Here is a 25,798-nt window from a genome sequence, read left to right as displayed (position 1 = left end):
CAAGTCAGCCTAACCATTCTATACATCACCATCAATTAAGCCACCAACAGAAGCAGAACATTATTTAGGGCAAGCAAGCACTGCATTGCCCTTGCCACCCGCTGTCCTCCCACCCCCACTACCCCCTTCCCCCCGTGCCAGCTCCATCTATTGCACACTCCACACAAGTGAAATGCAAACAACATCTTCAATGGAAAAAATACAGAACATCCAACAGCACCTCGACAGTACCAAGCCTGCTTCACCTCTTCCACCTACCTCATTCTGTTTAGTCCCGCTATAGTCGGTCTTCTCTCCTAGATCTGGCTGACATACTCCACTCCCTCCTGAGACTGGCCAGATCCTCCCACTCATAAAGAAACATACACTAGACCCTGATGACCTCGCCAACTACCAGCCAATCACTCACCTACTACTCATTGGCACATCATTGGAAAAAAGCAGTCTGTTCAACTCCAAAGACACATAATTGCTAACCATATCTTGTATGACTACCAGCCTGGGTTCAGATCACACTGAAGCATATGGAGATCTCTACCTTACATATTGCACACAATGCCTTCTTGACCACAGATTAAGGTGAACCCGGCCTCCTCGTATCGCAGGACCACTTGAATGTCTTTGACGCAGTCTACCGTTCCACCCTCACAGTTTACTGATTTGCACCCTCAAGTTGCCAATAGGATTCACCAGAAATCCCCTTAACTTATTGAACTTCTACCTTTCCAGTTGGCACCAGTTTGTTCACATGAGCACCCCTGGGTCACAAAAGATCCCCATCAGGTGTTGAGTCTCCAAGGGTTCCATACTGTCTCCTGTCATCTTCAATGTTTCCATGGTGCTGCTTTGTGCTCTACTCCCTGATAACGGTATCAGGATTCAGAAATATGCCGATGATACACAACTCAATGGAGAAGTCACATCTGCTTCAGACATCAAATGCCTCAAAGACTGCTTGCACATCATTCAGACCTGGTTGTCTAGCTCTTACCTGAATCACAACACAACGGAGACATAATATGTACTATTGGCCAAGAACAATAAACAAGCTGCAGTACAACATGGCTTAGTGACCTGAACCTTAACCGCTTCGAACACGAAATTCTCACTGAATGACTGATCACTTGGATTCACACTGGACACCAACCTTGCAATCAAAGAGCACATTACCAAAAAACAAAGACAGCCTGATGCAACTCCATTGGCTTCCCTTACCAGCCCACACCATCTTCAAACAAGCTGCATTGTTTACAAAACCATCAAGACCAGCACCCCCACTTATCCTGCAGACAAGCTCACCATTTCTGGTGGTTTTACCACACACAGAGCCAGGACACCCTAAGACAACAGACTAAGAAGCGTGAACAAGTAAAAACAAGACAATGGTCCTTTCCCATCGATGACCCAGGCTCTGGAATAACATCCCTATCAGGACTGCCCCAACGTTGCTCCAGTTTAGGAAAGAGTTAAAGAACACTACATCACAATGCATTAACCATCCACAACTCTGCTTTCTCTCCTGTTAGTTGTTGCCTTTAAGCTTGCCTTTGTCTTTGACCATGTACAGCGATCCGCTGCTTTTTGGCTAGGGTTTCCCTCTATACCATATACATGCATTCATGCATACATGTTGTCACAGGACCGACAACTTTAAGAATGAGTCACGTGGTTCCATGAGCTCTGCAGCACTCTGTCATGCACAAGGCAAAATAATAAAGACCTGCTATTACCCATACAAACAAAGTTGTTGATGGGTAGCTATCTATTGATTGCTGGCACGAAAGCTACCATGGAATCCTTGATTATTTAAATGATGCTCCTAACCAACATGTTCTTTTCAAAAGTGAGCCAATAAGCAAAGCCATACTTAAATCTGAAAATCAGTTCAGCAAATGTAGCATGCAGTAACAGTTCAGTGCCATAAATGAACTGAGAAACTGCTCACAATCTTTAGGTTAGTTTAAAATGTGTTGGTTCATTTATACTGTAGAATACCATCTACGCAAGTGATGGAGTTAAAAAAACAAAACTCTTTGATTGAACAGTGTTGCAATACTTCTTTGTAAGGTGCAGTGGAGTGCTCGTAGGAGGCTTGGCTAATGTCTGCTGTTTTGTCCCCACAGTATCCAGAATCTGGTTTTGGGGGGGGGGGAGAGAAACCAAATCTGTTGCTGTGTGGTTGTTGTGGAGCCGTACTACAGTTTGTACATAGATATAATCCAGCGATCCTGATGCTCCAAGAAACCCATCTACAGGGACACAATTGGCTGTTCCCGGCCTGCAGGGGTTACGACAGAGTATACCTTGCAGAATACTCCTGAGGTTCACAGGGGTGCATCCGTTTTCATAAGGCATGCCCTTAGTAGTAGCTAAAGTCACAAGGGAAGTTCAAGGCAGATATGTAATCCTCTAGGGCTCTATGGAAGGTACCCCTTATAACTTAATCAGTGTATATGTTCCACCAGTCATACAACATTCTACACTGCTGACTCTTAGGGAGCTAATAAGCTCCCTGCCTCATGGGGTATCAGCCGTGTGGGTGGGGGACTTTAACTATATTGTGGACCTGCAGGATTAGTTTAGATATACAGGTGGGCCCTTGAGACAGGGACTGGCGTGGCAGAATGGGCGGTTTTGGGACTGAGCGACTCCTTGTGCATTTGGAACCCTGGGAGACGCAAACACTCACTTGCATCAGCAACACGTGGCTCACAGGCCCTCATTTGATTACTTGTTCACATATTCTATCCCGAAGAATATCAGACCATGCCCTGTTAACTCATTTTGGGGACCCAGACGCTGGGGGCCTCCCGGTGTGGCGACTTAATGCCTGGCTCCTCACCAAAAAGCAGTTGTTTAAGTATTTATTTGATGAACTGAAAACTTTCTTTGACCTAAATAATGGTACTGTGGAGTCGACTGGCATATTGTGGGAGGGATGCTGGGCCTCAGTGAGGGGTAGCGCTTGCTTCTATGCCAGGAGTGAGGACCGTGAAAAGCAGGCTCAAATTCGGCATCTGGAGGCCTCCATATTGTCCTGGGAACCAGTGAATCCAAGTAAACAGACAGCTTTGATACATCACCAATTAATACTCAATAGGACAGCCTTGCGGCAGCTATGCATGGAAGAAGCCTGCAAATGTTGGTTGGCTTCCACATGGAGGGTGCATGAATGAAGACAAGTCATACAAGCTCCTGCACTGGCTAGCTACCGAACATATGGAATCCAGGGTGGTACCCAATATAGTGGATGGAGCAGGCCGGATGGTGGAGAACTCTAAGGGGATTGTATCCGTCAGCAGCAGACAGGATAGCCTTAAATCCGCAATCACGCTTGAGGAAGTGGGGGGGATGCATTAGCGGATCTGAACTCTGGGTAAACACCACTCTCATATGGCTATCTAATAGAATAATACTGAAAACGCCCCCACCCCCCCTCCCTTTTTGGAATAATTTACTGAGCCAAGCACCAAAGGCCACTTCCAGCAGGACATAGACCGGGTGACTCTGGTTACTCTACCCATGCTGGGATGCCTGCAGGGCCAATGTGCCTCGTACCAGCTTATCTCCCTTACCAGCATAGAGGTTAAACTCTATGCAAAGCTCTTAGTCAGTTGCCTTCTGAGGTGATGCCACAGTTTGTCCATCTGGACCATTGTGGGTTTATTCTCCATCATAAGACACCACACTGAATCCGGCCGAAGCACCTGGCATTAGACGAAATTAAGTCTCTGGGGATTCAGCAGGCATTTTGCTGATGGATTTTGATAAGGCATTCAATACCGTATGCAGGTTATTCCTGGGTGAATCTCTTACCAAGTGGGGCTTGGGCCCAAATACTGGGCTTATGTCAGGGTCTTCTATGCTGTCCCAGAGTGCGAATCAACAGGGTTTTGGCACCTATGGTTCCTATCAAACAAGATACCAGACTGGGCTGTCTTGGTGGTTTGGGTCCAGCGTGATGCACAAGATTCGGGTTTTAACTGGGGCTTGACGACGGAGGACTGAATAGCATTATACACAGATGATGTGTTGTTCCTCTTTCGTCCTGCAGAGACTGGGCCTCGTTTAATTAATATCTTTTGGGGCAGCCTCCGGCCTGAAGGTTAACCAGGACAAGTCCCTCCTGGTGCCAATACGGGGTGACCACCAAGACGTAATATGGCACCCAGGGATTCCCAATACACCAGTTTGAACTTTCTGTATCTTGAGAGCTGGGGATCTTTGTCTTGTGGGTAGAAAGGTCATGGATGGGATAAGCTCCTCCTAAACCTTATGGGCAGAAAACCTCTTATCAAAATGATGACACTCCTGAGGCTACTTTATGTTCTCCAAAACTATCCTCTCCATATTCCACAAGACTAGTTTGACTCTCTAGCTTCCATAGAGCGATAGTTTATCTGGGAACACAAACCCTCGAAAGTGGCTTTTTGCAAGTATGTCCTTTTCGGATATGAGGTAGTTCTTGGTATGACAGACGTTTGTCTCTACTATTGGGTGGCCCTACTATTGACCAAAAACGACAGGTTGCATGGGGGATACAATATAGCTGGGAGAATTGTTCCTCCTTGACCTGAATAAAGTAGTAGGAATTGTGTACGGGGCGCCCATTTCAATGATCCTTCCAGAACAGACTCAGGTTGTCTTCCCGGCGTGGAGGGCAACGCTGAGGTGGATAGGCTGGGACGGCAAACTTGCTTTTGAGACGCTAACCGCAGATGGCTGGCTCAGGTAGTGTCCCTGGAGGGTTCCCGAGGATTGGAATAAATAGATATCTCGCTTGGGAGATGTATGGGACCGGGGCCATATGTATGAACACATTTTTCCATAGACACAGAATGGGTAACCCTTTGATACATCTGGCCCCAAGTCCATTCAGAACCTCCAGGTGGATTTCCAATTGCCCACCTCCCATTTTTCTTTTGCTGTCGACAGCTTAGACATGCGATATTGGAATTCAAGTGAAATTTGGATGATGTCCCAGAATGTAGTTCACTAGAGGACCACTTGTTTATGGGTCAGGTGAAATTTTGCAGACTTACAGGCCCTTGGCGTCTCATTTGTCAACCTGATTGGTCCTTTGAGGGTGACACAGGAAGGATGAGTAGGAGCCTTGGACGAGGCTGACTGGCAGGACGCATGTATGGCTTCCTGCGAGTTTTTGATGTCGGTGAAGCTCCAACTCGTACAATTTAAATTTCTTCACCAGGCATATCTCACGCCCCTCCGGCTGTGGAAAACGGGAGTCCTTCCTTCCCCAGCATGTGGGAGATGCCAGGGTCCCAGGGAGACTTCCTATCATATGGTATGGTCATGCCCTGTTATCCACACATACTGGAACACCGTCATATCTTTAACCCATGTGGTGGGGTTGCATATTGAGGCGCATCCTAGAAGTACCCAGCCGGGCATAATGTAGGATTTATGGGTTCCCTGGGGATAGGACACTGGTGTGTTTTTCAATAGAAATAAAAATGTTTCTAAAAACCTATTTTTTTTTTCTTTTTGTTTTTTTTACAAGTCTCCTAAAACAATAGCTTCCCTGAGGCCAAATGCCCTTGGAATCTGAATGACTCCTGTAATTGGGTAAAATTCTTACTGGATTTTGAAAGATTTACTGGACTAGTACCCCTGAACAGCTACACCACTTAACGATATCCTCAATAACTCATCCTTATGTGTCTTGTATACATTTCCATATATTGAAAAATATCTTCTTCCTCTGAGTAAATTTATTTTTCGTTTTGGAGAAATCCTGTCCCCTAAAACACCCAAATTCTAACCCTTTAAGTGCACGTAATATTGTCCTTGTCTGAAGTAAACATTTCTGATAGAAACTTTTAACTGCAGATTCCTAACCTTGTGTATTTCCCCCAGATGCCAGGCTGGATCCGGAAATTTTCAAGCAATTTCCCCACTTGTCTATAGGTGGTGTAATGCAGCTCCGTGGCAGGCCTCTGTATCAGATAGCAAGTGTGGGTCAGTTCCCTTCGTTTACAGATGAGCAACTGGTTAGCCAAACACCTATCACTAATTTTGGGAAGAAAGAGGTTTGCACAAATGCTTTGACAATGGTAACCTATTAGATGGCTTCACCAGTATGCCCACTCAGAGCCTGACACCTATCACCAATTGTGGAAAGAAAGCAGAAGGTGGTTTCCATGAATACTATGACAATGATAACTTATTTGATGACCTTCAGAATGCATGTGGCCTAGACACTTCACCTGATACTGGTCTCACCTCACCCACCCCAACATGGGCCCCTGAGAAATCTGCAACATTTCCTCCTTTGCCACTGTCATAAGGAGGGCAGCAGAGGTCCTTGACTTGACTCTGCCTACCTAGTAAGTAAAATCTAATATACCTAAAGAGGTTTTGAACCTTGGGTAACCTGGTCAAGAACCTCTGTTACCAATCAACGATGCTCTTACCGATATCCTGATGAGCATTTGGACCAAACCAGTGTCTTGCCTGGCGGTCAGTACATTGGTGGTACGTCTACATAGACCTGCCCCTGGAGATCCAGACCTTATTTTCCAGAATCCCAATCTGGAGAGCCTATTGGTTCTAGTCTCTACAAGTCTGCCGACCACCGCTGCATACCCTACCACTCCACTTGGCAGGGAATCATTTGCCAAGAGAGTGTTCTCCTCAACTTGCTTTGCCCTTAGAATAGTTAACACATTGTGTCTCCTGGGGCGATATTCACACAAACTTTTGGATAAGGTGGCGGACATCCCTGCCAAATGCGGTGCACAATGAAGGATGGGATGTCCATGTTGAAGTTGGGCACAGGGGCAGCGCGGGCGTTTGTCTGTGCGGAGCATGGGTTGGCTGCAGAGCCTTGCCTCTTCTTTTTTAACAATTTTTTAGATGAGTTTTTGTTGGGCACCACAGTGCTTCCGTGATACCCACGATGCAGGCATCACCCTCAAAGTACCACAGTGCTAATGCAAGCTCCCGTTTCTAAGCCTGCACATTAGTGAATTACTATGAGAGGGTGGCTTGAGGGGGTGGCTCACACTGAAGGGCTGCGCTGGCTCCCATTGGAGTTCTGTGGTACCTGTGGCATGATTATTATTTTTTTGGAGGGGTCTGCTGGTGGGATCCCTCAAGTGTCATCTCAGGGTGCCCCTACTTTGTTCAAATGTAATCTATTTTTTTTAAACTGTTTCAGGACATGCGGACTGAGTCCTCACCTGCTGTAATGGCAGCCACAGGTTAAGTGTTTCTGCCAGGCAGTCAGAGTGCTCAGTTCCGCTGGACCGGACCTGGCAGAGATCAAGTCAGCAGCAAAACAGCTCCCTTGGCCAATTACAAAGCCCCATATTTTTTAAAAATCGATACCATAGGACTGAGTGTCCAGATACATCGAACTCCTAACTTCGTAAACCCTTCAAGCCTACCCCAAACACATGAGTGATTTTTATTTTATTTTTTCTGAAAGTTTCATGAAGAATTGTCAAACAGCCCAAACGTTATTAACAAAACATAAAATGATATTTCTATGGAAACTGTGACCTAACTAAAACTACACAGTGGCAACCGCCACTGTTTTCTGTATATATGTACTCACTTCAGAAAAAAAAAACTTGAACAAATGTTAGTTAGGTGAAAATATCAGTTAAAGTGTACAGTTTTATACAGACAAAACCACTGAAATTCACCAGTTACTTATCTCACTTATGACCTAAGATAACAAACTCGCGCCCTCCCCATGCACTATCTTGTCATTAATGATGTAATTTTAGATCTTGCCTTGAAGTTATCAATGACGTCATTGAACATGTCCTGAGTGGTGTAATATGTGAGATAATTAGCTGTGCAGGGCGAAGGAATGAGTTATAGTTACTAGAGGGCAGTGGTCGCCAACCTGTGGTTTGGGGATCCCTGGCGTCTGCGAAGCATCCTCAAGGGGTCCACGACTGCTTAGAAAGTTAAATAATATTAACAGATTATGTCCCCAGCTTTCAGTTATGACTCAGTAGGCAAAGTCTCCAATGATGGAGACTTTGCTTCTGTAATGCAGAGCTTCTTGATTGCTGGGATCTTTGAGAATGGCTTACTAGGCCCGATGACGGTGGTCAAAGTTCCTGATAGCAAGGAATGCATGGGAAGACACACACCTAGTTGAAAAGCCTAACTGGTACCGAAGGCAGTAATAATGCTGAAGAATCTTACCTTAAATGGTGACTGAATTCTTTATTTTTTTTTAGACGTCTGTCAGTCACAGTTGAGGAGGCAAGAAATGCAGATAGTTAAAAAGGCATGATTGCAGTCAGCCTGATACCTGTGGTTGCCAGCAGAGGGAATGGTACGTTTGGAAAATATGGTGCACCTAGTTACACAGCTGCCTGCAGCCAAATGGTACCTGAAGTTGTGTCCAATGGTTGGGCATAGCTCCTGCAATGAGTGTAGTAATGGAGGGTTATGTTGTAGTTCTCCAATAGTGATTGTATAGGTCGGAAGGTTGCACCTGTGTATTTTAGATTAATGCCATTTTGGTTATCTATTTCAGTTGGATCTTTCCTAATCATATTGCATTGCTGTGCAGAGTCCCCTTCTGCCACTCGTTTTTTCACCCAGATGTAGGCTGTACAGTTTCCTTTGTTCTTGGATGTTCTTTCCATTGTGTGCTTTGGCTGTCATTGGAGTGTTGATGAATTTGAATTTGTTGTTGTGCAGTGGCCTGAGCCGTTCTGTGCATATTTAACAATACGTTTTAAATAACATTACATTATGATTCTCAATGAGTGCCTTCAATTTGTCTACCCTTTAAATACACAATCCAACTGTTAAAAAGGAGAAACCTATACAAAAAAACTTTTTTTTTTTCCTTTTTTTTAACAATTTCAACTTTAAAAGAAATGCTAGTAAATGTATTTACTAATTTCAACTTTTGAAAAATATCTAAAAGTATTAGAACTTAAAATTCCAATTTCATGGGATAATGTGAATATGATTGAGATCCATTGGTTTGTTGGGAAAGTACAACCTTACCTTACTAGATCATCGCTCTTTTTTTTGGCAGTACACATCTGGATCTTGTATGCTTTGAACAGGGACTAGCTGCTGCTAGGTCTTTAAGTCTAGGATCAACAACTAGATCCTTATATTAGTAGACCTTTTGTAGACGGTGTCTTCTTCAATAAACACAACATTGTTTCTACCCAACTGCTCCCACAAAGCCAAATAAACCCTTTTCAAAATTGCAGAGGCTTGTTGTGATGTAGCTAGCTGGTTGGAGATTTCTTGACAGTGAGTCTTGCAAACTACTCACTCAAGGAACTGAATCAGACTGTTCAGGAGCCCTCACTGGTCTCCCTTATTCTGTTCCTCCTATCTATGGAAGAATTTCAAACCTTTCCATTGAAGATGACCATGGGAATGGAAAACCGGAAAGCCTGTTCAGTCAGGTAGTTTAAAAAACCTCACTTACTTTTATATTCATAGTGAATGCACACAGATTCATGGTTCTGGTGAATTATTATAATTGTTCTACATTTTGCGTATTGGCATCTATTTTTGTCAGAAGTAGACTCATCTGAACTTAATTATGCTTCTTTGGACAGACTGCAGCTTGCCTTTCCACCAAGTGTGATGAAAGGGTTCAACATTAACCAAGCAAGGGAATGCATTTTGTTCGTATTTCATCCTGGTCTCGACTTTTGAATGCTCATCAGATTTAAGTCACTGTGAAGAAACTCTAAAATGGGACTTAAAACTAACATTAGGTCCACTTTATTTATTGACTCTGTAGTACAGTATATTTTATATCATGGTACTTTGATAATTTGGGTATGTTATTTTGAACTTGGAGCCCAGCAAGTAAGGAGTGGCATGTGGATAGCATTTATGACTAAAATTGTTATAAACCCTTACTATTGCATTCATAATGACTGTAGTCTGTTAAATCAATTTTGAGAGAAACATAGCAGTCTGAAATTTGATGTGCAAGGTGAATAACTGCCTGTTTCTTACCATATGATAAGTATGAAGTCTGACTTTTTTTGGTTTGCATATAACTTTTAAAATCATTTTAATCTTTTATTGCCTTTAAACCCAGTGTTTCTTTTTATCTTAGACTAAGCCTGGCCAATTAAAAATCTCATCAGTAGAGGAAGTGATGAAGGAATCTAAACAGCAGAGTAACAAGCCACATAGTGACCCCCCTGCTACCATCTCTTCTTCAGTGGATGAAAAGACAGAAGGTATATAGTCTGAAAGAATATTAGGTTTGCGAAAATTATGGAAAAGATTGTTTTTCTGAAATAATTGAGATTCTGACCGAATTGGTCTTTTCAATTGTAAATATTCTTCAATGTTGGTTGTTCAATAAATGCTGGGAATTGAGTATTCAGTTGTGATAGTCAACTTTTTCAGAGCATTTGGGAGTAAAGTTGTTTTGTTTGCTAAACGTGGTACTGCAAGTTCTGGTGAAGATTCTTCTAAACCAATTTTCTCCACCATTTGTGGCTTAAAAATGTTCTTTCTGAAAGAAAGTATCCTCCCCTTCCATAGTGTGTATTGTATAAGTATGTATCCTTAATCTGCTCCTGCATAAAGATATTGGTTAATAGACAGGAAGTCTTTCTAGGAATGGTGTATGGGGACCAAATTATATGGTATAAATCTATAAAGGAACAGATAATATAAAGAGTATTCTTTCTTTTATTAACCAGCATGATTCAGGCAGGAGAATTACTTATTTGTTTTTGGATGGCAAAAATATGCTTGGTAGTGTTGAATGACTTTTCTGCGTGTAGTACCGCAGTGGTTCATGTTATATCCCGGATACATTGCTTGAGTGCAATAGTGTGCATTGACTCCCCGGTTCAGTATATAATTTAACGAACAAATGGCTTACCATGATACATTTATTTTTAATGTATTCACTGAGGGGATTGATGTGACCATCTTTCCACGTTAAACCCCTGCTTTCATGTTAGTCATGCATCCGATATATTGATGTCAAATACTAAGAGGGTCAAGAGGGTGTAATTGAAGATTTACATATTATTGTCTGCTTTTAGTGATATGCAGTTGAATCTTTAAAGAAATGGTAGGTAATGAATCATTTAAAAGCTTAAAGTTGTCTTTTCTAACGATGCATGATTTAGAAGGGACTAGCTACATTACCACTGCGAAGAACGAAAGAGTTAAATGATGTACCCAGCGGGGTGAATCTATTTTTTAAATTTTGTCTCCCCTCTTGGTAGAGTCGTTGCTGTTGATATGCCCAAGGAGTATGGCCTCTAAAATAATGTGAGTTCCTTAAATTGTTATCATGTGGTCTATGGATCAAAGTTAGGGTGGTCACTAAAGAGCCCATCCTTCACACCTCAGATTGGGAGAGGGGATGGTTAAAGCATTGACTGATTGATACAATATCAGGACACATGACTAAGAGACGCCACAACATAGCTATAACATATCTTATAATGGAAAGGCTGGGATTACAGTAAAACTTTCTAGAAGAATATTAGTATTACATCTTCCCTTACAAGATAAAGCATCTATTATGAGCTCCAAAACAAAGGATTTCCAACAAAATCTCAAATTAAGTTGTTTGGAGATAGGCTTGGATAAGCTTGTTAAAGTAGGTTGCATGTTTCCCTCAACTGTCCTCTCCTAATCTTGGAGAATGTGTGTCCACCCACCCAATGACGTAGGTCAATATATAACAATTTTAGAGGACCATCAAGATATCTCAACAAGTGCAATTGCAGTGTAATCTCACTTATCAATAACAACATTAATTTGTTTCTCATACTCAGAAGCTTGTGCTTCCTCGCTCAGTATCATGTGCTTCTTTGGCTTGTGCTTCATGTTTTGAGCGTTCTTCAGCTTGATAACAAACACAAAACATTTTTAATTCCCTCATTGTCTAGAAACACCTTTCACTTCCTCCTACATTTCTACTTCCTTTATTTACCATTGCAACCCTTTCCTTTTACACAAACATTTGCCATGCTTGCATAAACTTTCTTCATTTTTCTTTATAATTTACACACTCCTCCCTGGCCTTGGTGTCCAATCAAAAATAATTTGCGAACAGCTGTCTGGAACGTCCTGACCTTTTATAGGCCACATACACATTGCCATAAACACTTCTCTGTTAAATTCACTCCAGGCTTCAAAGAAACCAGGCCAGTCTGTTCTAAGGTCACCCTTGGCACCTGGGCTTACAACTGGTTCCCTGGGCTCCCTGAATTGCAAAGCATTCTTAAACATCTTCTCTGCACTGAGTTATATGAACACTTTAATCACTGGATCCTAAAAATTCTGTTATAATATTTTTGGCAGTTGGAGTCTTGAATTCCTTATTGTCTACTACTGTTTTTCACACACTGAAAGCTGCACTTTAGAACAGTGTTTGTCACACTTTCCACAAAATAACTGTCCTCACTCACCAAGTTAATTCTGGCATTCCTCCCCACCAGATGACACCCTCTCTCAATGTGTCTAACCACACCACTCAAGCTGCACTCTTTTGTAGTTTCAGAGCAAATTTTGGAATTTGCCAACTGCCTGTTATACATTCTCTACAAACACCCTTCATTCACATCTACATTGGCTTGACGCGCTTGTTTAACTGGCAGGTCAGTGGCAGAGGAATGATACATTCCTGCCCACTCCTGTAAAGGGGCTGCAATGTTAGGGCATAATTCAGGATTGTGCCAGCATGGATGACGTCAGGCATACTGATTTGCCAGGCTCTGACATCACTGGCCTCGTTAAATGCTCTTTGTAGCTCACAAAATGTCCCAGTCGAGCCTGTGCACACTTTTGCACTGCCTTTGGTGTGCTTTGGGTCTTTTGCGGGAGCATTGTGATTTTTAGGGGTATAAGCAGGCATTGAACTCCATGCTGAAATGAAACCGAGTCGTGTCTCTTCGTTTTTTATTTCCATGAACACACTCCTTTAACTTTTCTGCTCCTTCCTGTCTGATGGATTCAGCAGTGGGGTGTAGTCCTCTTCCCCGGTGTATAGTTGTATGTGGAAATAATAGAAATACATTTCATAAAAATCGGTGGTACAGGAGAAAACATGTAACCTGCGCCCAACATGCTCAACTGTCCCACCTTCACGTAAAAACATTTGACCTTCAGATACTTATAACCAGATTCCAGAATACAACATTCGCAGAACAGATAACAATAAGGCCATTCTCAATCTCTCATGAACCGAAGTAAAATGTCTTTATACCTATTTTAGCTTATTAATTTCATATGCTTTTTGGAAATCGATGCGGTCTTTCTTAGGCTGCCATTCCATTAACTTTGTGTATTGCATGCATAGAGCAGCATGTCTCATTAGTCTCCTGTGCTAAGGTGGTGCTCCGTTGACACCAGTAGACCGAGTTTGTGGTAACTCTTTAACAGTTCATCTCATGAGCATGACTGGAGCATTCATTCATACTTGGTGTCCTTGTTGAAGACAGCAGTTGCTTGGAGCCAAAAGTAAAAACCATTTTTTATGTCTAATCTGTACAAGCCTGTTTGTTGTAGATATTCTACTTGACTCTTTTCTGTTATCATAAGGGCAACTTACAGCTGTGGGAATCTTATTAACCTCCTCCTCACACATTTGTGAGCTTGGGTGGGTTTGCCACTCTGGTGCCAATATAGGGAGCAGTCATTAAACTGTAACTAATCATTTATTGGACATTGCTTCAGAACTCTGCATTGATTTGTCATCACATGGGAGGGCTGGGTTGAAGAGCAGAGTCTTATGAAGCTGGTTAATGGTTGTCCCCTATCAAGCATTCTGCGCTCGATCTTCTTTGTGCCGTTCACCTCAGCTGATGCCCGTTTTCCCAGTAAGTTAGTGTGTTACTTCCTTTCCTTACAATGATTTGTATTATACATTGATTTTGCCTACATGATCCTATATTTCGAGCACTGGGGACCCTGAATCCTCCCTACACTTCTGACAATGTCAGTGGTGTGGGGGCGGTGCCACTGACTCTTGTGACGGGGGACACTTGGTATCTTGCATTGAGTGGACACACCTGTGGCCACCACTGGCCGAAAACATCTGCAATGCTGGTGAAGATGCCTCAGAGTGCTGCTTAACCTGGTCAGGTAACTCTGAGGTGGTCTGATGCTCACTATTCTGCCACCACGGTAAAAGACAAGGGCTGTAAATCAGCGCAGACAAATAAACTAGTCTATTATGCCCACTCGCTGCAACCCCCTGCTCAGGCAGAGAGCTGGGGGCAGGGAATGGCGGCACGTCCCAGAGCACCTGTCACGGAAATGAAGATTTCTACTCCATCCATGGCAGATCTCATAGTGAAGGATCAGAGTTACAAATCCAAAGTGGTTAACAAAATTGAGGCAGTTGTGGTCGATGCCGGCTTGCTCCAAGCGGACTTGCGCAAGGTATCGGACCATGTGGCCATGGCAGAACAAAATGTAAACACACTCCAGCAAGAGGTCTGCTGCCTGCATACCACGATTTCAGATTTCCTGAAATTGACAGCATGTTTGAGTGAACGCATAAACGACTCAGAGGGCTGATCCCGGAGGAATTACCTCCACTTTGCCCCTCCGCTCCCTCTCTGGAAACCTCAGTCTGCTGAGCTGTTTATGGAGGTACAGATCACTGCAGTACTTAAGCAAAAAAGACTTTCCAGTTTTTTTTACGATCGAAAGAGCCCACAGGGCGTAGGCTCCGCCGCAGAGGATGGGGGCTCCCCCGCATGCGATCATTGCCCGCCTGTTCAACTTTCGGGACGCAATGCCACCCTGCAGAGCATTAGAGTACGGAGCCTTCATTGTATCAAAGGAAGCCCATCTCCATATTCCAAGATTACACCCAAAGAGTGCAAGAACCGAGAAAAACAGTTTCCACTGTCAAGAAAAGAATTTAAGATCGAAGTTTGAAATATAGTCTCCTTTTTCCAGCAAAGTTCAGCACCGAGGGTCGGCCCGGTTCTCTTTTCAGTCCTGCTGAGACGAGTGACGGCTGGACACACTCCCTCAAAACTTTAGTCAAAGTACTGATCAAAAGACTCCTAATCTGCAGTGTTAGTCTACCCGTCCCCGTCAGCGGGAAGGGTGTGAGAAAAGCGTGGATGACTCTCGACGATCGGGAAAGATCATGGAGTGCCCAGCTGGAATGCTTCGATCTACAGATGTGGTTCCAGACTTGGGAGAGTCCTTTCAACGTGGCTACAGTGCTTTTATCACAGCTAGTGACCACACTGGCATGGAATGATCTCAGAGGCTTGCCCAACGAACACTGAGTACAGTGAAACTGGGATGGATCTGCATTGACTACTGAGCCCCCGGTAGTGGGACCAGATGGAGTAGCCTCTGGCCATGGGATATATTCATTCACAAACAAAGACTATTAATAACTCTGGCGGGTAGAGTTTGAATGATTAATTTGATTGCATAATACATGTTTATCCTGCTGCCTGATTTTGATGCTCTAGGAGAGAGTTGTGTGATGTAGTGGGGAAACTTCAGTGTGTTTGAAATTGCACCTTCTTTTGCATCCACATCTATAGCACTGCATATTGTATCTTTGGTTTGCCTTATTTCTGATTTGATCTAGTTTGTGTTTCTATTTGGGGAAATGGGATGGCCATTGCTATCCCTCACGTGCCACGGTGCTGGGTGGGTGGATGTGGCGCTGCTGCTTATGAGCGAGAGAAGGGAGTTGGGTGTTTATTTTATTTTAATGAGTTTGTTGATGCAGGATATTGTATTTTGCTCTTGTGCATCACAGACTTAAACTTTGCACTTGTATAGCGCACTACTCCCCAGTTAGGGTCTCGAGGCGCTGTACTCATACCGCTATGGAACCCCTCCTGGCTTTTCCCTGTGAGGTGCCCACTCCTGGGCAGCCCCAGGGTGAAGCCAGGCATCCAAGCGCTGTTGGGGCCGTTGTGGAGATTAAGCAAGCTATTACCCAGAGTTGCAGAATGGGACTCATTAATTAGATTAGGCACCGAGGCGAGAATTATCTGGTCCAAGGGAATTGAGTCCAAGACCTGCCGAATCAGGACTTGAACCCTGGTCTTGAGCCAGATCTCTGCTTCAGGGTCTGCCGCTCTAACCATTGTGCCACACTTCTCCACAGACATAATCATTGCCTCAGAATTATCCTCTTGATGAGACACAAGATGTGGCAGTCCCATTAGGAGGGGTGGGAAAGAGTATCACTATTTATAGATGGTGGAACACACTGTTAAACCCATAACGTGGAATGTTCGCATTATTGCCCACCTGGAAAAACCTAGGAGTGTTCATGTCTACTTAAAACACTATAAGATATCCATTGCATTTCTGCAGGAAACCCATATATGGGTAAATTGCATTTCCTCTATTCAGAAGCGCTGGAAAGGACAGCTATATGCCAAGTCATACACAGTCTACAGTGGGGGGGTGGGGGGCTATAGATCAAGGTGGCCCCAGGAGGTCGCCTTTCTCCATCAGAACCACATCCTGGACCTGGAGGGTCGATATGTAGTACTATATGGCACTCTGGATGGGTATGAAGTCTGTTACATTAATGTATATGCACCCAACAATTAATTGTATTGATTTTTACACCACTGTAGCACAGTCCACCTCACCTTAACTAGCAGCCGATATTATTTTGGCGGCGGATTGTAACTGTGTTCTAGACCGCAAACTTCAATGTATTCCATCTTGACGGCTCACCGAACCTCCTATGACAGAGGCATTAGGGGCCAGATGTACAAAGCAAACGAATTGCGTGTCGGAAATAGCGACTCTTTGTGAATCGCTATTTCTGACTCGCAACATGGGATGTAGGTAAAAATCGCAATACCAATTTGCGATTCTGTGCGGAGTCACACTGCTATTTGCGAAATCGCAAATTGCACAAGGGTGTGGTCTGGACTCGCAAATTGTGACTGACCCGCAAATTGTGCGCAGGTGGTGATAAAATAGGCGAAAACATAAATCCTGGTTCTGAGTTATGACATCAGAACCAGGAAGTACCCCCCTGGAACAGGGAGGAGCCTACCCAGCACAGACAGCAGAGGCGCACCCAGCTGAGAGGAGCAACAGCCATGTCAGCTCAGGACAAGGAGACACCCACTGCTGGGAGGAAGAGGAAACTTAAGTTTTCTGAAAAGGAGCTGGAGGTCCTGACAGAGGAGTGCTGCCTGCACCATGATGTCTTGTTTGGCAAGGCAGCAATGAGTGTCCCTGACACACAAAAGAAGATCTGGCAGGACATCCTGAGTAAAATAAATGCAATTGGAGTCAGCCATCGCACCATCAATGAGGTCCGCAAAAGGTGGTAAGACCTCAGGTCCAGGACGAAAGAAAGGTTGGCAGAGCAGATGAGGGAGGTACACGGAACTGGAGGAGGACCATCAACAGTACCACCTCGTACAGCCATTGAGAGCATGGTGGAGACCACTCTGGAGCCGGAGGCTGTGGTAGGAATCGGAGACCTAGACAGTTCTGCCCCGGGAACATCCAAAAGTAGCAAAAATCACTTATTTACACCACTCAATGCACCATGCATACAACCACAAGACACAAAAGGATGCAACCTCCAGATTTGCTCCATTCCCATATTGCAAACTACAGAACAATGTATTATGGGCAATGTAGTACAGTAGTCCAACTTTTGAGAAATATTTATTGTGATACACCAAACATATGAGAGGCACTGTCAGTGTATCCCCTGTGTCCCACAGGTCTCCCACAAGTACCCACCAACCACTCTACTGTGCAGGGAGAAGAATCTGCCACCAACACAGCAGACGAGGCAGTCAGTGTAACAGCAGAGGAGTGCATGACTACACCACTTGCCCACCATGCACGAGAGACCACCAAGGACACAGATATCGATCTTGAGCCAGGCAACCGGACACTGGGGCCACAGATGAGTGGGAGTCTGCTTCATAGGTCAGCTGGGTCTGGGCGGAGATGGCAGCGTCCAACACAGTCAGCCAGTGAGGAGGATGTCACAGGTGAACAATGCTTACTGAGCAGTCACTGCCTGCAAATAAGCATATGCGGGTTATGAACAGGAACCTGCACAGACTGCAACAGACCCTCTCCCAGGGTTTTGCCAATGTTGACAACCAATTCACTGCCATGAACAACAACATGGCAAACCTCACCAGCTCCATCAATGACATGGTCAGGGAAATGGTGGCAGATAGGGCCCATGCAAGGCACAGAGAGCGCAACACTGCTGCCCGTTTGGACCGACTGAGTCAGTCAATTGGCCGCCTTGCACCCACTACTACCTGCCTGTCAAGGCGCACCGCAAAGCTGCAGGTTGAACTTGGGCATTTTGCGGGTGATGTGGCAAGGGGACTAGGGCGCATCAGCCATGCAGTGGACCTAATAGAGACCACCCAGGCACCAAGGGGCATTGGCGAATTCCCTCAGCATAGTGAGGACATCTCCAGCGTGAGCAGTATTTCAGCCTCAGATGCACGCATCCTGCGGAGTAGCAGTGCCCGCCAAGGATCAGGGGACCAACCAGGATTGGCCCATGGTGGCCGTAGTCGTAGGAGGGTGTGATCCACCTATTCTGGGATTTGCCTGAGGCACATTATGTAAATGTGTCAGACATTACATTTTGCTTTTTTCTTGCTGTTGAGATGTCAAAAGTTCATTATTACACACCTGACATTAAAGGGATTTTATTTTTGTACTGCACCACCTGGCTATATGTGTCTTACATTTGCGCGTGTTGTCACGGTTGCCATGTACCTGCCAAAGTAGTGAGTTACAATGTGGTCCAGTCTCTGTCTGCCATCCAATACGATGCTACCATCCCCAGGCTGTCTGTATGGTAGCTCTTGCTCCTCATCCTCCGAATCTGTGTCGTCAAGGGTGGGATGTAGTCCACACCTGGTGGCGATGTTGTGGAGGATGGCACATGTAGCCACGATCTTACATGCACTCTCTGGGGCATACTGGAGTGCCCTTCCACTTTTGTGCAGGCATCGGAAACGTGACTTCAACAAGCCGAAGGTCCTCTCAATGACAGCTCGGGTCCGCCGATGTCCTATGTTGTATCGCCTCTCATTCTGGTTGCCAGTTGTTAGGTATGGGGTGAGTATCCATGGCCTCAGAGCATATGCACTGTCACCTGTGTGACAAGAGGCAAAATTAGCATGGCATCACATGGTTATGCAGTGAAATGCATTTAAGACAGAGTGTACTACACAGTACCTAATAAATATCCTTTGCCAAACTCCCCACGTTCTAGGCGTCAGTGTATCCCACTGTGCCTTAATTTGTTTGCATCGTGTACTCCCTGGAAATTTAGCCACAATGTCAGTAATGACATTATGGGCATCACATACCACCTGGATGTTTAGTGAGTGGGTACATTTCCTATTGCGGAACACATATTCCAGATTTGCTGGTGGGCAAATTGTTATATGTGTCCTGTCCGCACACCCTATTACATGGGGGAAGTTGCCAATTCTGTAGAAGTCCAACTTGGTGCTGTTAATTTCTGCCTCAGGGGTGTGTGTGTGTGTGTGTGTGTGTGTGTGTGTGTGTGTGTGTGTGTGTGTGTGTGTGTGTGTGTGTGTGTGTGTGTGTGTGTGTGTGTGTGTGTGTGTGTGTGTGTGTGTGTGTGTGTGTGTGTGTGTGTGTGTGTGTGTGTGTGTGTGTGTGTGTGTGTGTGTGTGTGTGTGTGTGTGTGTGTGTGTGTGTGTGTGTGTGTGTGTGTGTGTGTGTGTGTGTGTGTGTGTGTGTGTGTGTGTGTGTGTGTGTGTGTGTGTGTATTAGCGTGTGTATTAGCTACCCGAGGCCAAGAAGTGCAGTGAGCACTTGCACATGTGTGGGGATGGAGCAGCCACATATTATATGGCTTTCTAGCTGAAGTTTCAGCAGTTCAATAATCTCTAGGATAACTGCGCTGCTCAGTCTGTATTTATCATAAATCTCGTCCTCAGTTTGTTGAAATATAGTCTGCCTGGTTCGGTAGATCCTCTCCTGGCTCTGTGTCCTCCTCCTCTGCTGGGCAGCCTGGACTCTCCTCCTCCATCCAATCATGTATAGTGCAGCCATTTTGAGAAACCCTGATGCCTTCTGGGTCTCCTTTTATACTTTGTTTCTGGTTACCACCTGTTTTGAATCAGTGCTAATCTGGGTGTGCAAAACGCGCTTTTTGCGACTAGTCGTAATTTGCGACTGCCTTGTGCATTCGGTTTGTGACTCGCAATTTGCGAGTTCCTAATTGCGAGTCGCAATTTCAAGTCTCAATCATTGCGAGTCGGTAATGGGTCGCATCGCTATTTGGAACTCCGAAATGGCATTGGAACATACCATTTAGCTTTTTGCGAGGTCGCAAATAGCGCTGCGACCGATTTGCGACTTGCAAAACTTTCGGACATCTGGCCCCTTATGACATAATGCCATTATTGCACCTCAGCAACCTCTGGGGAGTTAAATACCCACAAGTCAAACAATTTTCCTGTTAGCTGATTGGATTATTGTTTTGTCTCTGATGCTTTCGTATCTCTGGTCTCCGGAATCTCCTACTTGCCTAGATATCTGTCAGACCATTCTCCCGTCCTATTAGTGCTTGGGAAAATGACTGGTAGACCAGCAATACCGCTTTGGCGTCTCCTGGCAGACGCACTTATCGACCTTCCTTTGAAGCCACGGCACATTAGACAATATATGGAATCTTGCGGCAGCTTGAAAGAGACCTAGGGAACACGAAAAGGTGCTGGGCCATGGAGAGAGCACTCCCCTCACATCTAGATCAGCTTAAGGAGTGACCCTTAAGACCCTTTTAGATGACTGGCGTAGATTAAAAAGAAACACACATTCACTGTGCACCACCAGAGACTTCACGCCAAGGGAGAGAAGACGCAATGCTAGCCTGCCTGGCTAAAGTGGACGATTCCCGGACCTCAATCCTGCTTTTAAATTATCGCACAGGGTGTCCCGTTTACACACAAGGGGTCATTAATGAGGTTTATCATTCCCATCTTAGAGACATCTATGCTTGCCGAGGATCAGCCCAACCGCGTGCCATAGTAGGAATTCCACTTCCCCAGCCTTACTTCTGATGGCCATAACAACCTGGATAAGCTCATTGCACGGGAGATGATCCTCACTGCAGTCTGGACGTTGAAGACTGCCAAAGCACCGGGAAACAATGGTCTCCATGCTGAGTTTTATCGCAGGTGTATATATAGATATTATAGCTGACAAGCTCCTGGAGGTCTTTGAGGAAGCCCTTCAGAAGGGCAGTACCGTGAAGCTGTGATATTAATGATCCATAAGCCTGGCAAGGGCCCTACCATCGCATCAGCGTACAGATCCATTTCCCTTCTGAATAGTGATGTAAAAATACTCAGTAGTATACTTGCTGTCCACCTTCTTCCATCCCTCGTACGCTAGGGCCAGTGAGGGTTTATCCCTGGGAGAAGCACCCTGCGTATTCTAAGACACATCTCCCACATCTTTCATACCTCACAAAGCCATGATGATGCGTTTGCGCTGGCCCTCTTGGACATTGAGCAGGCATTTGGTTCTTTAACCTGAATGTACTTATGGCATGTCCTGAGAAAGGCTGGAATAGGACCTAATTTTATTCAGTGGATTCAGCTACTGTATACAGACCCTTGTGCCCAAGTGCGTTCAGGTGGGGGATGTCTCTGGCTTGTTTAGTCAATGCAGGGGTAACAGGCAGGGCTTCTCCTGTTTGCGCTCGTGATAGAGCCTCTGGTGGAGAGACTTCGTAAAACAATGAGTCCCTGGGGGATTACAATAGGGGAGACCACTCATGTGGGCTCCCTTTACGCAGATGATGCCCTGATATATCTTCGTCACCCAACCTACTCTGTGCCCATAATCCTGCAGGTGATGCAGGAGTTTGGGGAGATCTCTGGACTACGGGTCAACTCCTCTAAGACACAACATCACGTCCAATATTTGGGAATTTGCCTAGTGCCTACCGAGAAGAGTTCCTGGATCTTAATATCGGAAGAGTAGTTGGGGGCTACAAGCCTCCGAACGATTCTGGAGAGACCTGCCTCTTCCTTAAGGAAAAACTTGCCATTGCAAAAATGGTACTGCTCCCTACATGCCTGTTTGTCCTTCAGGGCACATTCTATGTGATTCCTTGGCAATACTTTAAGATGATTGACAGCTCTCTATTTGACTTATTATGGGAAGACAAGCGTAGACGAAAGACCCCCTCCTGATCCAGGCCAAATGGGAGGGATTACTACCGGACTCATTACCAGGGAAATTCTGGGAGCGTTTCTATGTTGGGGTCTGCAGTGCCAGCTCCAATGCTAGGTTTAAACTTATACAATATAACTTTATTCACCAAACTTACCTCTCCCCCAAGACCCTACACACCATCTACCCTACACATTCCAACACATGTCCCCCGTGCTGAAGCTTGACTTTGTACACATGATCTGGGACTTTGTGGCTCTCTGGCCATGTTGGCAGCTGGTCCTTGACAATCTCAAAAAGGCCTCTGGGTGGAGGGTAACACTGGAAATATGACAAGTAATACTAGGCCTAATGCCCTCCCCCTCTGGTAGGAAACTTAGCAGGAAATTTGTTCTGTTGGGCCTTGTCCTAGCAAAACGCCAAATAACCATAAATTGGTTGAGTACAGCCCCCTCCTACATATGCCAATTGGCTCAAGGATATCACTGCATGGCCCACGGCAAAGGAGGTTAGAATGAAACATGTCGACAGTGACGATAAGCTGGAGGACTACCTCCAAGCCGGGGAAGCTGTGCTTGCTGACCGGAGAGAACCTTACACAGACGTACCCACTGGGCAACTAACTAGTACTGCTCATGACCAAAGAGATGAATAACCATGTTGTGCCATTATTATGTGTACTATTACTAATTTGTTAATTGTCATACTTTGCACCAGAGCTGGGTGAGTTTAGGTGAGGAGTAGGGGGTGGGGTGTTAAACTTGTTGGTATGATCTTAATGATAAGATACTTGACCTACCTGTATCATCTTCCTACATACAGTATTGTGAATGTTTGCTTCATTTTAAAACTCAATAAAGATTATTTAAAACAAAAATAAATACAAGTAGCTAATACATATACACATTTTATTTTCTTCTTCTTTGTAATTTGTTTGTTGTTGTTGGTGTGGTAAAGTAACACATGTCGCTACAGGCCACTGCAGGGCATTAGCATAGATTATTTGCAGAACGAACAAAAAAAATGAATGCTAGTCTTTCCATCACATGGGTGTGTCACACATATTCGCAGATTGTCCACTCCAGTAGTCACACTTTTGATTAAGTTAGCCGTCTTGCACCCTAGGGTTGTTTTCTTGTGATGTATTTAGGCAGGAATGTGACATTTTGAAGCATTTACTGTCCTTAAGTTACATTTTTTAATCCGATATTATGGATTTAACTGCAGTCCCATAACACATTAGTTTTAACAGACAAACGTGTTTCCTAATGAATAATCCTAGCACATAATATATTTAACATAAATACCAACAAAGTTGAAATAATGTGACAAAACCCTTGGAAAACAAAAGGATGAATGAATTTGGGTGACCGGTATGATGTAATTCGGAATCATATCATGAATATCTATGTAACCTATTGTAAGTATTGTTTTATGTTGGTATTTGTGTGGTACTTTTTTACCCCGGGAGAGGCCCGCAATGCTCTGTAGCTGATCAGTTAAGTAGATGCTCTGTTAATAGTGCTTTGCTCCTCTAGCATGTTTGTGAAGCGCCTCGATTTTCCTGGGTGTCTTCCAGAGCGCATGGCTGAAAGAGTGCTTTTTGAGGTGTGTGAAGTTTGGTGACGCTGCGACAAGCATGCGTGGTTTTATGCTATATGGAGCAGGTAATGACAAAGGCTCAGACCATTGGAGGCACAAGAAATCATGGGAGTCCTATAATGTGGTCTATTTAAGAATGATAGGGCTTAGCAAATTGCAGGCGCTGTAAAGATACAGGAGATCACCAAGGTTGTCCTGAGCACCTACCCTAGAAGAGGCATTGTTATGCCGCTGTGGAATATTTTATATGATCTCCTTTGAGGATTAACTGAGGATCAACCTCATTGGAGGTGCAGTTAGGCCGCTGGGACTATTACATAAAATCCATCCAGGAGCGATAAGGGAATCATCCTTAGTTGTGGCATAGTTAATCCACCAAAGAGTACTACATAGAGTCCACCAGGAGCAACAGATGCCCAGTCCTTAAGCAGGGAGTATTGTATTGTAATGTTTTTTATATAAAACTATCTTAACCACTGTTGTATATTACATGCTCAAGTTCAGTGTTTATGAAGTTGCCATGACAATTAGAATGGGGGAAATGGAATGTAGATGGGCGAAGTGGCAGTTGCTTAAGACTGTTCTCTGAGCCGGCTGTATACACATTGTACTGAATAAAGATGTAACGTTTGGATCTGCATTCAGTGATCTTTGGATGAAGAGAGACGTTTTAGTACAAAAATATCAAACTAACATAATGTTGACACTATTGTCTGCACCTTCAACACTTTACATGAATAAGTCTTTTTTCCTTTTTTATGGCAATATCTCCCTTATTAACAACATAAAACACAACGGTGTTCCAAATGATACATTAACTATTTACATGTTATATTAATACCATGTTAAATTCATTCTCTATATCTTCCTGGAATTTTCCTTTGACGACTACTCCTCCGTAACATTATTCCTTCATAACTTTTCCCTTTATACTCCATAACATCTTTACCTACATTTGTTTGTTTTGTTATTAATTCATGATTATTTTCTTTAAACTTGTCTGTTTCTAAATCATTACATTTCACAACATTCCTTAGATTCCATTTCTTCCCATCATCCAGAATCACTGAATATTTCATTACCTTCCGAACTTCTTTAGGATCTGACCATTTAGATTCACCCTTCTTATAGTCCTGGAATCTTCTAACTTTTACTACATCACCTACATTCCAATGTAAATTTTCATTATGTTCTTTTCCCTTTGAACACTATTTTTGTTGTTTCATTTTAACACCCTTTCTCATGCTTTCTTCATCCACTCTCACTACCCTATCCTTATTCATCCAAGCTGGAACAGCTATGGTGCAAGCCTTCCTACCCCTCAACAAGACAAACGGAATTTCACCAGTCAAAGAATGTGGAGTTGTGCGATAATTCCACACCATTTTCTTCATTTCCTCCTTCCAATCCAATTTGCATTTCATAGCCAATTGTAAGTTTTCCCCCAAAACCCTGTTAAACCTCTCAACAAGACCATTCTCACGTGGATGATATACAGCAGTTTTCCTGTGTGAAATTCCACACTGTTTTAAAAATTCCTCAAATTCTTTTGCTAGAAATTGTGGACCATTATCAGAAACCAAAATCTCCGGATATCCTTCTCTCCTGAACACTTCTTTACAAAATTCTATAATTACTTTTGTCTTTACTTCCCTGACAAAGGTAACTTCTGGCCATTTGGAATAGTAGTCCATCAGCACCACAGCATAACTACTCTCACTACCTAAAATATCAAAAGGTCCACATACATCTATACCCAATCTCTGCCATGGATATTCAGGAAAATCGATAGCTGTTATCGGCGTATTAACTGGACTATGAGACTTATCACTATGCGCACATGCAACACATTCCCTCACAAATCTTTCCACATCATGATCTAAACCAGGCCACCAAAAATCCAATCGAACTTTGCGTTTCATAGCAGACATTCCGCCATGACCCTCATGAAGCGCAGTTAGTACTCTATGCCGTAATGATTTTGGCACTAATAACCGATCACCACGTCTTAAAATTCCATCAACGC

At 44.1% G+C, this 25,798-nt stretch overlaps 1 protein-coding gene across 2 annotated transcripts in view; it reads left to right on the top strand.

Moving 5' to 3' along the window:
• IMMT (inner membrane mitochondrial protein) overlaps positions 1-25,798 on the top strand; it is a 300,472-nt gene that overhangs the window by 52,504 nt on the left and 222,170 nt on the right. For both annotated transcript variants that reach the window (XM_069204323.1, XM_069204314.1), the window contains exon 4: positions 10,088-10,214. In XM_069204323.1, coding sequence (XP_069060424.1) covers positions 10,088-10,214 — 127 coding nt within the window. The remainder of the gene's footprint in view (positions 1-10,087; positions 10,215-25,798) is intronic.

This window comes from Pleurodeles waltl, chromosome 1_2 (assembly GCF_031143425.1).
Source record: "Pleurodeles waltl isolate 20211129_DDA chromosome 1_2, aPleWal1.hap1.20221129, whole genome shotgun sequence".
In the NCBI taxonomy this organism is placed as follows: domain Eukaryota; kingdom Metazoa; phylum Chordata; class Amphibia; order Caudata; family Salamandridae; genus Pleurodeles; species Pleurodeles waltl.
Note: the sequence above shows the minus strand (reverse complement) of the source record. Positions and strands in the feature narration are given on the sequence as shown.